This window comes from Macrotis lagotis, chromosome 5 (genome assembly GCF_037893015.1).
Source record: "Macrotis lagotis isolate mMagLag1 chromosome 5, bilby.v1.9.chrom.fasta, whole genome shotgun sequence".
In the NCBI taxonomy this organism is placed as follows: Eukaryota; Metazoa; Chordata; class Mammalia; order Peramelemorphia; family Peramelidae; genus Macrotis; species Macrotis lagotis.
The window spans coordinates 110,159,689-110,173,094 of record NC_133662.1 but is presented as its reverse complement, the minus strand read 5'-3'; the positions used below and the strand labels follow the sequence as shown (position 1 = coordinate 110,173,094).

The 13,406-nt window shown below is 39.2% G+C and overlaps 2 protein-coding genes across 4 annotated transcripts in view; one reads left to right on the top strand and one right to left on the bottom strand.

Annotated features, from left to right (window-relative positions):
- The window catches only part of CEP57L1 (centrosomal protein 57 like 1), a 62,676-nt gene extending 57,510 nt beyond the window's left edge, over positions 1-5,166 (bottom strand). The window contains exon 1 of one of the 3 annotated variants that reach the window (XM_074187309.1): positions 4,726-5,166. The gene's annotated coding sequence lies outside the window, so the exon portion shown is untranslated. The remainder of the gene's footprint in view (positions 1-4,725) is intronic. The other 2 variants (XM_074187307.1, XM_074187310.1) reach the window with 2 other exon arrangements.
- Positions 5,167-5,694: 528 nt separating this feature from the next.
- SESN1 (sestrin 1) overlaps positions 5,695-13,406 on the top strand; it is a 109,600-nt gene continuing 101,888 nt past the window's right edge. The window contains exon 1 of the mRNA XM_074187303.1: positions 5,695-6,093. Within this exon, the coding sequence (XP_074043404.1) occupies positions 5,851-6,093 (243 nt within the window). The 5' untranslated portion in view covers positions 5,695-5,850. The remainder of the gene's footprint in view (positions 6,094-13,406) is intronic.

Sequence of the window (13,406 nt, the reverse complement as noted above, 5' to 3'; positions counted from 1 at the left end):
ATCATTTCTTATAGAACAATAGTACTTCACATTCATATATCATAACTGTTCAGTAACTCCCCAATTGATAGGCATTCCCTCAATTTCTAGTTTTTTTGCCCCTCCAAAAAGAGTAGCTGCTATAAATATTTTTATTCATATCGTTCTTTTTCCCTTTTCTTTGATCTCTTTGGGATATAGACCTAGTAGTGGTGTTTCTCGATCAAAGGGTAGGCACAGTTTTACTGCCCTTTGGGCATAGTTCCAAACTGCTCTCCAGAATGCTTTCATCATTTCACAAACTCCATCAACAATGCATTAGCATATCAGTTTTCTTACATCCTCTCCAACATTGATCATTTTCCCTTTTTGTCATTTAAGCCAATCTGATAGGTATACTTTTTTCAATGAGAAACAAAAAATGATTCCAAGCCCAAAAAGAGTTCTTTGAAGAACTTAAAAAGGATTTTAAAAACTAGAGAAAGCAAAGAAAAATAAGAAAAAAATAAAGCAATCTAAGAAAATCAAGAAATTTATGAAAAGAAAGTCAATCAAATGGAAAGAGAGAATCAAAATCCTAAGAAAATGATTTCTTGAAAACTAGACTTGGGCAAGGGGAAGCTAATGACATTATAAGACATCAAAAAAATGATAAAACAAAATAAAAAGAAATAAAAATAAAAGAATGTTTAACATCTTAACAGAGAAATAACAGATGAGAATAGATTAAGGAGAGACAATATAAGACTATTCAGACCATCTGAAAAGTACAATAAACAATATAAAAAAAAGTATTGCCCTAAAATTCTAGAATAAAAACACAAAGCAAAAATGGAAAAAACAATCATTGCCTGAAAGAGTTCCCAGGAGGAAAATTTACAGGGATTCAATAGCCAAGCGCCCAGTTAAAGGAGAAAATATTGCAAGCAACAGGGGGACAAAATTAAATATCATGCAGCTACAATAAGGGTTATACAAGACCTTGCAGGTACTACACTGAAGGACCATAGGTCTTAAAATACTATATTTCCTAGAGTAAAAGAGGTAGAGTTTTGACCAAGAGTAACTTACTCATCTAAATTAAGTATAATTCTGAACAGGGGAAAAAATAGACATTTAATGAACTGAAAGATGTTCAGTACTTGTGACAAAAACAGCAGAATTAATGGAAAATTTGACTATAAGATCTAAGAGAAATATAAGATTAGACGTCAAAGAGCAATTTTTAAGGACTCAAAAAAGGTCAAACTGTTTATTTCTTATATATGAAAATGTTATCAGTATTCTTAAGACTATCATCATTAATGGGGCAGCTAGGTGGCGCAGTGGATAGAGGACGGGCCCTGGAGTCAGGAGGACCTGAGTTCAAATGTGACCTCAGACACTTAATCATTACCTAGCTGTGTGACTTTGGGCAAGTCACTTAACCCCACTGCCTTACAAAAAAGCAAAAAAAAAAATCCTGTGATCACTATTTGGATAGCTTAAAAGAAAGGCCTGAACTGAGTTTTTTATGAAGTCATTCTAAAAAAAATAAGACTGCATAGGTAAAGATAATAAGAAATAATCTCATACAATATTACAGATTTTATGTCAAAAGAAGAAAAAATGTATGAATCACAATTTTCTCAAGACAACTCTTTTTTGTTTGTTTGTTTGTTTTTGCCAACGAAGTAGATAGAATGCTGGGTCTAGACCTGGAAGACCTGGAATTCAAAGCCTGCTTCAAAACATTTCGTCTCTATTTACCTCAATTTCCTCAACTTTAAAATGAGTAAAATACTCTCCAGGGTTGTTGTGAGGATCAAAGGAGATCATATTTGTAAAGTGCTTAAGCACAGTGTCAGGCACATAGTTTTATTATGTAGATGTTAGCTATTATTAATATTTTTCTCTTCTATAATGTTTGTCACTTAAGTTGAATCAAGTAACATTTGTAGCTAGGAAGATGGCAAAAATATGACCAAATATTTATTTTGTTTCATGATGGTAAGTGCTACAATTGTTTGGCAAAACAAAAGCCTTGTTCTCTTTCTGCTGGTTAACTTAATGAGCAATGTAAAATCATTTATGTACATATGTTTTTACAAATAAAAGTTTACTCTCTCTGCGGGTGGAGGCGGCAGAGACTCAACTGATGCTAGGAGTGGGTCTGATTGAAAAAGACACAAATGGAGATACTCTATGGGTCTGGTGTTATCCATCCATTCACAGAACTGAGGGACATGCTTTTGAAGAAATGCTGCCTCACAGATGAAAATCAACAGCTTCACACCTTTGTCTATGGCCAATATAGAAGATAATGGTTCTGTCACAATTGCAGTTCCAGATTCTTCCTTCTCTACAAAAACATGACTCATTTTTCTATCATTCTGTTAGTGATTTTAACCCTGAGAAATATGCTGCCTTTACTAGGATATTGTGCAGAATGTACTTAAAACATGGGAGTCCAGTTAAAATGATGGAAAGTTATATTGCAGTTCTTATAAAGGGGATATGCCAGAGTGAAGAAAATGGGTTTTTTTAAGATTTTTCAAGGAAATGGGGTTAAGTGGATTGCCCAAGGCCACACAGCTAGGTAATTACTAAGTGTCTGAGGTCAGATTTGAACCCAGGTACTCCTGACTCCAAGACCGGTGCTCTATCCACTGTACCACCTAGCAGCCCCAAAATGGCTCTTTCTTTAGCAAAGATTTTGATGCCTGAAAGGCATACTTTACAGGTTCCCTCAAAGATGTAGTATCACAAAAACAGTCCAGTTTATCACATTACATAGCCATAATAATAATAATAGTAATGGTTTATTTTCAGTAAGCAGCCTGAAATATTGCTTTGTAATCTTCTGCAAAGAACTTAAATTCCTCATGAGGAACTCTACTTTCTGAGGCAGACAATCGAATTTTCTGCAGAACTATCTCAAAGAACACTTGCAGGGGTACTTGCTTATATAAAACAGTTTTTTTTCTTGGTCTTTGAACATTTTTGCCTATAACATTGGGTTTGCAGAGAGTAGACAAGGAGTAGACAACTTTAATAGATCATATTTATGCTATTACAGAATTAACCATCTGGCCTCCCAAAGCCATCAAGTAATCTTGAACTAGAAATACTCCTGAGGGATGAAGAGATTATCTGTATATCATCCATAGATGTCTGTGTGTCAGAAATAACTTTTATGATCAATTAAGGAATGTGAGAATCACTTCTTGCTAGAGTCAAAACTTAAGGAACCATTTTAAAGATTTCATTATTGGTAATTTGGTTATATGGCAAAGCAGTCTATCCTTGTTTGTGTACTATAATTTTTTTAATAATTGGAAAATTTTTAAAAATTTACAAGTTAGCTTGAATGTTCAGACCTTGTGTGCCAGTTATTTTATTTAATGGGGTCATTTATTTGCTTTTTCTTAACCTAGTACTGACAGCTTAAGAATTCTTGCCAAGAAATAGACTTCTTAAAGAATTTAGTTAAAAACTTCTTGCACTTTCTTCTTCTTCTAAGTGCTAGAAGGTTCTTAATCAAACATTTCTTTGTTTTTTTTATTTTAGTCTTTTAATTGAGAGGATGTTTACTAAGGGGAACCAAGGGAAAACTAAATCTGCACTTTATAAAAATGATTAATATGAGTAAAAATAAATTTTAAAAATCACTATTTTTCTGTAGCGTTCTAATTTTTTTTTAGGGTTTTTTTTGGTAAGGAATGGGGTTAAGTGACTCGCCCAAGGCTACACAGCTAGGCAATTCTTAAGTGTCTGAAGCCGGATTTGTTTCATGTTTTTTTTTTTGTTATTACTTTTATTTTTTGCAAGGCAATGGGGTTAAGTGGTTTGCCCAAGGCCACACAGCTAGGTCATTATTAAATGTCTGAGGCTAGATTTGAACTGGTGCTCTATCCACTGCCACCTAGCAGCCCCCCTACCCGGTGCTATTTAAAGGATAGTTATTATTATTGTGTTTGGCATTAAGTCGGCCAAATCAATACATAATATCTACAAATAATATAATTATCGATATATAGTTATGTAACATATAAATGTGACACACACATACATTAATGTAATAGTTACAATAGCTCTAGATAGTAGGCAGATGTTAATCGTTTGTATCCCCTTCAACAGTAAACAAGAATAAGTGCATACATTTATATATATGTATTATATCTATTTGCATTATGGATACATACATTGATGCCTCTATGTACACACACATATATTATACATACATATATATACATATATACATATTAGGTTTTTGCAAGGCAAATGGGGTTAAGTGGCTTGCCCAAGGCCACACAGCTAGGGAATTATTAAGTGTCTGGGACCAGACTTGAACTTAGGTACTCCTGACTCCTGGGCCGGTGCTCTATCCACTGTGCCACCTAGTCGCCCCTACACACATTATATTTTAAAGATAGTTTTCTCTTGCAGTAACATGTTGAGACACAGCACAGAAAGGCTTTTGGATAATGCTTTCACTTCCTTAGAGTCTACGCATGCACTGGCTTTTTGGGGAAACGTCCGAGCAAGCTGCGGATCCCGAGGTGCACGCCTGCGCGGGCCTCCTCTGTCCCTTCTCCTTCCCCCGGAACGCGCCGGGCCCGCGCCTCCCGGACAGATGGGGGCCTCCCGGCTGTCTGAACTCGCAAGCCCTTCCCCCCCATCCAGCCCCATCTCCTTTCCCCGGAAAACTCAAGGAGAGTTGGTACCCGCGTTGCCACCGCCGAGGACGAGCCTCCCCGAGCTCACCTGTTTCCCCGCCGTCAGCTCGTCCTGCGCTCCTGAAAGCCGTTGGAACGCCGGGCAGACGGCTTCCTAGCAACGCCGCGCTTCCTTCCGGAGGGTGTAGTTCCGGTCCCCTCTAGTCGCTTCAGCAGAACTACATTTCCCAGAGGTCATGACGAGAGAACCTGCTCAGAAACCTAGCGTTATTTAAAAATTGAACATGCGTCGCGGTTTAGAGATTATCCCAGGGTTCTTCTTCGGTTCTGCTTTGGCCTTTCCCGGGCTCTCCCAAACTCTGTAGGCACTCCTTTAGGCGGGGGAGGGCTCCCGGGGCCTAGTGCGCGTGCGCCTTGCCTGTGGCGACTGCGCATGCGGCGCATCCCGCGGCGCCCGGCCCGCGCGTGCGTTCGGCGGCTCCGGCTAGTCCGCGGCGGCTGGGAGGGCGGGGCCTTCTGCCATGGCTTCGGCTCGGCGGGTCCGCTCCGCCGGGGCGGGGAAGAGGCGACTGGGCCGCAGGGGCGGCTCCCAGTTTCTGCCGGGCGGAGAAAGGGGAGGGACTGGACGGCGGCGGAGGACCCCCTTCTCCTCCCCTCCCCACTCCCGCCCTCTGGGCCGGTCCTCGCCGATGAGGCAGGGCGAGGGGGCGGGCTCGGCGCCTCGGGCCCAGCGGCGACTCCGGCCCGGGCTCCCGTGCCTGCGGCGGCCTGGGGCCTTCGGCCGCGGCTTGGCGGCCGGGAGCGAGCCGGGCTCGGGCGGGCAGCCGCGGCGGGCCCGGGACGCCCCTGCCTGTGCGAGGCCCCCACGGCCCCGGAGGGTCGCGCCCTGGGCTCCGCGGCCTGCGCGGCCCCGGACGGCCGGGGGGCGGAGTCGCGCCCGGGGGCGGGGCCTCGGGGGGGCGGGGCCCGGAGGACTCCGAAGGGAGCCGTCCCGCACCCCGACGGGCCGCGCGCGGACCTGGCAGCCGGAGCCCTCCCTTCCGTGGCAGTGAACTTGGGCGGCGGACCCCCCCCCCGAAGCCTGCCTCCAGCGGCGCCGCCGTCCGCTCCTTCCCGTGCCCCCCCACGCGAGCCTGCGCTCGTCGCCGGGGGCGGCTCTCCAGCTGGGCCGGATGACCCGGTGAGAGCGGGCTGAAGACCGCGGCGGGGGGCCATGGCCGAGGCCGAGCCCGAAGTTAGGTGGGACGGGCTGTGCAGCCGGGACGCGGCCACCCGAGACACGGCGCTGGAGAACGTGAAGCAAGCCGTCTGCAGGAAGGCGGAGTCGCTTCGCTCGGGCCGGGCTGCCCACTGGGATGGCTTCAATCGAATCCTCGCCCGTCTGCTCATGCTTTCCAAGCGGTGTCCCTTCGAGGATGTCAGAGACAAAAGTCAATCTATTTTGAAGGGAGTCCAGGTAAGACTGCTCTATTTTTACCATTGTTTTTCTCTGGGAGGAAGCTGCAGTTCTATTAATTAAAACCATATCCCATTTTTTTTTATTTGGTTCTTTCATAATTTGGTGTCCGTAAACTTTTTTTTGAAATGTTGATAATTATTTCAACAGTAATCCCGTGTATTTCCTAGTGCATTTAAAAACATTCAGAGGAGTCCATAAAGCTTCAATCAGCTGGGTCTCTGACACACACACACACACAAAACACACACACAAAAAGGTTAAGAATCCCTGGTTTGAGAGAATATTGTGTGAAACAAAAAAATGCTGTGGTTGGATTTCCCGGATTAAAGTAGAAAACTATTCTGAAGTAAGGTATTACATATGCGTGTGTGTATGTGTGTGTGTGTACATATTTTATATGTATATATAAATAGTAGTGAAATTATTTTCCATCTGGAAGTATATGTAAAATTTCTTGGTGATTACAAGGAAATATAAGCTTTCACTTAATAGTCATTATAAATTTATATTCTACCTTTTGTTATCCAAAATATCCTAAAAATGCTTTTTAACATTTTTGAATGCTGTAACTCTTTTCATTTAAAAAATACACAAAGTAAATGAAGATTTTCCTTTTCCTAATTCACTCTTTTCTTTACATAATCAGTAGGTAAAATAGAATTATCTTTTTTTTTCTGCTCTCAAAGGAAATTCATTTTCCTCCAAACTAAAGGTTGCAAGCTCAGAAGACAATTCATTTCCTTTTTTTTTTCCTCCCTGAAAATTAAACCAAACAGACAGTATTCATTGTGATAGTCAAATTTTTAACTTTATAACTGAATTATTGGCTTATTCTGAATACTGTTTATGCTGTTCTCCTTTTCAAATAATATACTTTGTAGTTAAATTAGTTGAAAGTGAGTAGATTAATGTTATTTTCTCTTTAATTTTAATGAGATTGGGTGTCCTCAGTATCAGAGAGAGTGCTTAAAAGGTTTTTCTATTCAGGATGTTTATTAGTACATATATAATAAGTATGTATTTATGCTAGTCATTTATATTTAAAAGTGTTTTGTAAACAGTTGTGTGCAAAACTCCATTTATATTGTATCATTAAGACAAAGTGAATTTTTATAGTTAAGATTTTGCAAATCCTTTACAAATATTGAACTGATTTTATTCTCACTGCAACCCTAAGAGGTAGATGCTGTTGCATCTTTTTTTATGTAAATTCTCTTTGCAAATTCAACTTTGCATAAAGATTCTGAAAGAAAATCAGCATTCCAAAAAATCTTGTAAACTTTAATTTATAGTACTGTGCTATATATGTGTATATATATATATGTATATGTATATTATTTCTCCCCCTCAAAAACTCAAAAATCAAAAATACCTAACCTTCCAAATGAAAGGAAAATAGGAGAGGATGTCACTATTGGATTTGGGGCTTGGATTGAGACTTCTCTGAAAGAGGAGACCTTTGCCCTGCTGTGCTCACGTGTCTGTCTTCTATCCCAAGTCTTCTTTCTGTCAACACTTAGATATCTGTGTCTGTCCTCTTCTGTCTCCTATCCAGCCTCTACATGCATGCCCTCCCCCACTCCCATAAGCTGTGTATTTGTCCTCCTGCTCTTCTCTGTCCCCTGCTCTCATGTGTTTTTTGAACCATGCCTCTTCCCTGCTCATGTTGCCTCCTTCATTCCTTCCTCCTATCTTTCCCCAAATCCAAAGGGAATGGTAAAGGAAGAACTGTATATTATTCCCATTTTGTAAATGAAGAAACTGAGGTAGATATAAGCTAGGGGTCACACAGCTAATTGAGGCCACATTTGCAGGTCTTAACTTCAAAGTCTACTGATTTATCCCTTGTGCCACCTAGCTGCTTCAGATATATAATCTTAACTTTTTATGGAAATCTTTCTAAAAGGGCTTCAGAGAGCTCATTGAACAGTCAATGGTTACTTTATGACTCAAGAATATCTTTTTGAACAACACAAAGTGAAATTATTGCATTATTACAACATGATGCCCTTTAGAGGCTGTTTGCCCTATCATGAAATACTCTAATACAGTTAGGAATTGTTGTCTGCTTTTAAATATTTTTTCTTCCCCCCCCTTCATTTTTAATTATTGCTATCAACTTATGCTTTTATTATTCTCCTCTTCTTTTCTTTTTATGATTTATTCCTGTGCAGTGGATTGACCACTGAGCTGGGAACCTGAAAGACTCATTTTCCCAAGTTCTCAATTGGTTGCAGGCACTTTCTAGCTGTGTGACCCTGGGCAAGTCATTTAACCCTCTTTGCCACAGTTTCCTCATCTGTAAAATGAGCCGGGAAAGAATATGGCAAACATTCCACTATCTTTGCCAGAAAACCTCAAATGGGGTCATGAAGAATCAGACATGACTCAATAACAAAAGTTTCTTGTAGTTTGTGAATTCAGATAAGGAAATTTGGGAGGTTCTTCAAAGAAAGAAGAGCTTTACTGCATGGAGTCTGTGATATCTTTTGACTTCTCAGAAGTGTGTGCATGTGCTCACATATACATTTTGTTATTTCATTAGTGTAGGAATCTTATCTATTCAAAAACAATAACACTTAATGTTTTTATGGTACTTTAAATTTGTAAGTCAGTTTACACAGATTTCCTTTGTTCTTCTCAACATATTTATAGAAATAGTTCATAGGAACTATTATTGTTTCCTTTTTATGGATAAGGAATCTGAAATTCAGCAAACTTGAGTGACTTTCTCAGGGTAGCACCCTTACTAAGTGTTCAAGGCAGGATTTTACTCTAGATTTTCTTGATCAAAAAGTCCACTGGGGCACTTTCCCCTAATGAAAATTTCTTAGGTACTACTTCCTCCTAGGCACTGAACTAGGTACTGGGATCCAAGATATGAATAGAGCAATTTCTGCTCTCTAGAAACTTAACATTGAATTATGGGGAAGCAACTTGTTTAGAGATAAATACAATTCAAAGCAAATGAAAAGTACATTTGAGAGGAGCAACTTGGGAGATCAAAAGATCATAGATTTAGAACTAGAAAGGATGCTGGAAGTCATCCTTTGTAGTTCCCTCATTTCATAGATGTGTTGTCTGACACCCAAAGGGATGAAATAAGGACAAACTTTAAGAAGTCTGGAAGGGAACTAGGAATTCCAAGAAACAGAGGTGCGGTGGGAATGCATTCTAGTCACAAGGCCAGAAGTTGTAGAGATCTATATGAATAACAAAGTAGTATATTTGATTGGAAAGTAGTATGAGTAGTGAGGAAGAATGTGAAATAACCATCAAAACAAGAAGAGCTGCAATTCATTGATTTTTTTTTTTTATGGATTACAAAGCCAATAGAGTTGATATTCATTATTACAAATTTATAGATAAGATGCTATCTGGTCCAACTTGTATTTGAACAAAATTTTCATTTGAAACATCTCTTAACAAGTAGTCACCCTCTTTTCATTTGAACATATCCTATGAAGGAAACCTACCACGTCCCAAGGCAACCAGCTTTACTTTTAGCACAGCTCTAATTCTTAATCTGATCTTCCTCCCAGCATGTCTTCCCCTCTTGAACTTTCACATATTAATCTCACATGTAGAAACTGCCTTTATGGATGTAGATGTTAACTTTTCTATAACTTGTAGTCGTAAGAATTGCCTGAAAATAAGTGAATTTCTCATTGTCACTCAACTGGTATGTTCAAAAGCTTAGATTGGGAATCCAGGGCTCCTAACTCCAAGTCAACATTACCTCTAGGCAAGATAATTCAGGGAAAAGGTGAAATTTATTTTTGAATGTATGCACTCAAGTTTTCCTTATAGAGGTGATTTCCTTCTTGCTATATGTCTGTTTAAATTTCTGTGCTTAATTCAGGCTTCCTTTTCAGAGTTACATTTTAGGTAACCAAGCAGTTCACTGAAATAACACACACTGCCAATACTAACTCACTCTCCTTAAGTCTTGTTAGTAGTGAACACTGCATCCAGATGTTAGGCACATCAGATCTCTCTCCTTGATGCTTCTTCTTTGTATCTGACTCTATCCAAGGCATGCCAACTAACCATAGGCATTCTCCAAAACTATGTAAAGTTAAGTCAGTTAATAAAGTGTTAAGTCTCACTATGAGCTAGATACTGTGATCAGACTTGGGAATACAAATACAAAGAGAAAGAAAGACAGTCCTTACCCCAAAAGAGTTTATATTCTATTGTGGGAAGGCAACACATTAAAGGACACTTAAAAGGGAGAAGGAATGTTAAAGAATGACAGGAGAATTAGGAATAGAACCTGGAGAGAGAGAAAGAAAGATAGAGTTTACCTGAGTATTTTCCTTAAAATGGAAGTAACCAATCAAGAGAGGCCCCTTCCAGTATATGAAGGCTAGAGTGGAATGAACTTTCAAAGAGAAGAGACTTCTGTGACAGTAGAAAAAGACCAGAAAATTCTGTACTATCTCACTTATTGATCTTATTAGCTTCTAATTATATCTATCTATTTAATTCCTGGATTTATATATCTAGCCTTCTCTCTCCAGAACTACAATCGGACGTGAAAATCTGGTCATCTCAAACTGATTGCTCCGTTGGCATTTCAAATTTAACAAGTCCAAAATAATTCAATATCTTCCCTGCCACCCCAATCTCCTTGCAAAAGCACCCTCCCCTTTTTCAAACCTCTGTCCTCCTAGTACTGAAGGTTCATAACCCTGGGACCTCCTTCTCACATATCTAGTCCATGGACAAATCTTGTCATTTCCACTTTTGCAACATCTTGCATGAGTCCTCTTTTATGCCATTTTACTTGACTGTCACCTTAGTTCACTTCCCCATTACTTCTTATCTGAACTGCTAAAATAATCTAATTGATCTCTTTGCCTCTTTAACTCTTGTAATCTGTTCTTCATACAGTTTTCAAGGTGATTTTTTTTCTAAACTCATAAGTCTATATCATCCCCATGCTCACTAAACTCTTAATGACTGTCACTTTTTTACCTCCAGAATCAAATATAAAGTTGTTTGATATTTAAAGATCTTCCTAACCTAGCCTCTTCCAGTCTTTCCAAGCTTTTATGCTTTACTTCTCTCCTTTCACTCAATAATACAGCTATGCTGGCCTACTTGCTGTTCCTAAAGCCAGACAACGCCTCTCCTGTCTTCCATGCCTCCTCATCTGCAAGCATCTTAACTTCCCTGAATTCCATCTTGAATCTAAAATCCCATCCTCGCAGTAGATTTTTTCCTAGTCCTCTTAGTTACTAGTTCCTTCCACTATGAGATTACTTTCCATCTACTCTATAGATACCTTGTATTTACCCAGTTAGTTGTTGTATGCCCCATTAAAATATGAATTCCCTGGGTGCAGCTCAGTGGTGCAGTAGATAGTTACCAGCCCTGGAGTTAGGAGGATTGAGTTCAAATGTGGCCTCAGACACTTAATAATTACCTAGCTGTGTGATCTTGAGCAAATCACTTAACCCCATTGCCTTACCAAAAGAAAAAGAAAAATATGAATTCCTTGAGGGCAATAACTTTTTATTTTTATTTTTTTATATTCCCAGAGTTCAGCTTAGTACTTGGCACCTAATGAGTAAGCTCTTATAATGATTTTTTTTTTAAATTTAAAGTCCATTAGTAATAATCTTTCAAAAGTCAGTGATATTTAATCTTGTGACTCTACTCATTTTCATTCTCAGCCTAAGCCATCCATTAGGATGAAGTGTTTTTACATTTATTGTTAACATAGCAACTCAGATAAGTTGTTTTTCCTCATTTTAAAAATTACGGAAACAGACTCAAAGAGATATTGACCTACCCAAAGTGTCATAGCTAGTTTATGGCAAAACCTGTATTCCAATCCCAGGTTTGCTACTGCTTAAGTTCTTGGCCTCATTTTGTTTAATTGTAAAGTGAAAAATTAGAATATTATCAAGGTCCATGTCAACTCTAAAATTTTGTGATCCTGACTTTAACCTATCTGAAAGTGATTTCATTTTAGACAGAAAGTACTTATAATTGACAGGGTTTTTTGTTTTGTTTTTTTTAGTTTTTGCAAGGCCAAGGGGTTAAGTAGCTTACCCAAGGCCACACAGCTAGGTAATTATTAAGTGTCTGAGCTCAGACTTGAACTCAGGTACTCCTGACTCCAAGGCTGGTGCTTTATCCACTGCGCCACCTAGCTGCCCCAGCATTTATTTATTTTTTAAAAAATGACATTTGGCATTTCTTTATCTGCCAAGCTAAGAGTCACAACTTAATGGTTGATGTTATAAGATGCAAAAGGGCATTATCCTTTTGTCCTTTCTCTCATTCTGTTCTTTATAAGAGATTTTGAAACACATTTCCCAGGATCACTGGATCATAGATACAGAATCAGAGGGGAAATTAGAGATCATCTGGGGCACTTTCCCCTAATGAAAATTCCTTAGGTACTACTTCCTCCTAGGTACTGAACTAGGTACTGGGATCCAAGATATGAATAGAGCAATTTCTGCTCTCTAGAAACTTAACATTGAATTATGGGGAAGCAACTTGTTTAGAAATAAATACAATTCAAAGCAAATGAAAAGTACATTTGAGAGGAGCAACTTGGGAGATCAAAAGATCATAGATTTAGAACTAGAAAGGATGCTGGAAGTCATCCTTTGTAGTTCCCTCATTTCATAGATGTGTTGTCTGACACCCAAAGGGATGAAATAAGGACAAACTTTAAGAAGTCTGGAAGGGAACTAGGAATTCTAAGAAACAGAGGTGTGGTGGGAGTGCATTCTAGTCACAAGGCCAGAAGTTGTGGAGATCTATATGAATAACAAAGTGGTATATTTGATTGGAACAAAGCCCTTCATAAATAGATGAAGAAATAAGGCCCACAGAAACTATATGCCCAAGATTATATAGGTAGGAAATAGTTAAGCTGGCATTTTATTCATTCATTCATTCATTCATTCATTTATTTATTTATTTGCTAGGCAAGGGGGGTTAAGTGCCTTGCCCAAGGCCACACAGCTAGGAAATTAAGTGTCTGAGGCCGGATTTGAACTCAGGTACTCCTGATTCCAGGGCCAGTGCTCTATCCACTACACCACTTAGCTGCCCCTAAGGTAGCATTTTAATCTAGGTTTTCTTGACTCCATATTCAGTCCTTTCCCCACTTATACTTTGCTTTCTTAAATTTCTGATATCTAATTCCTTTTATGGTACACATGAAAATTTGGATTGACATTGACAGTATAATTAGTTTAATTATGACTTTATTTCGTATTCTTTCTATCAATTAATTAGTATTTATCGATGAAAGTGAATTATTAAAAATTGATTCCCAAGTT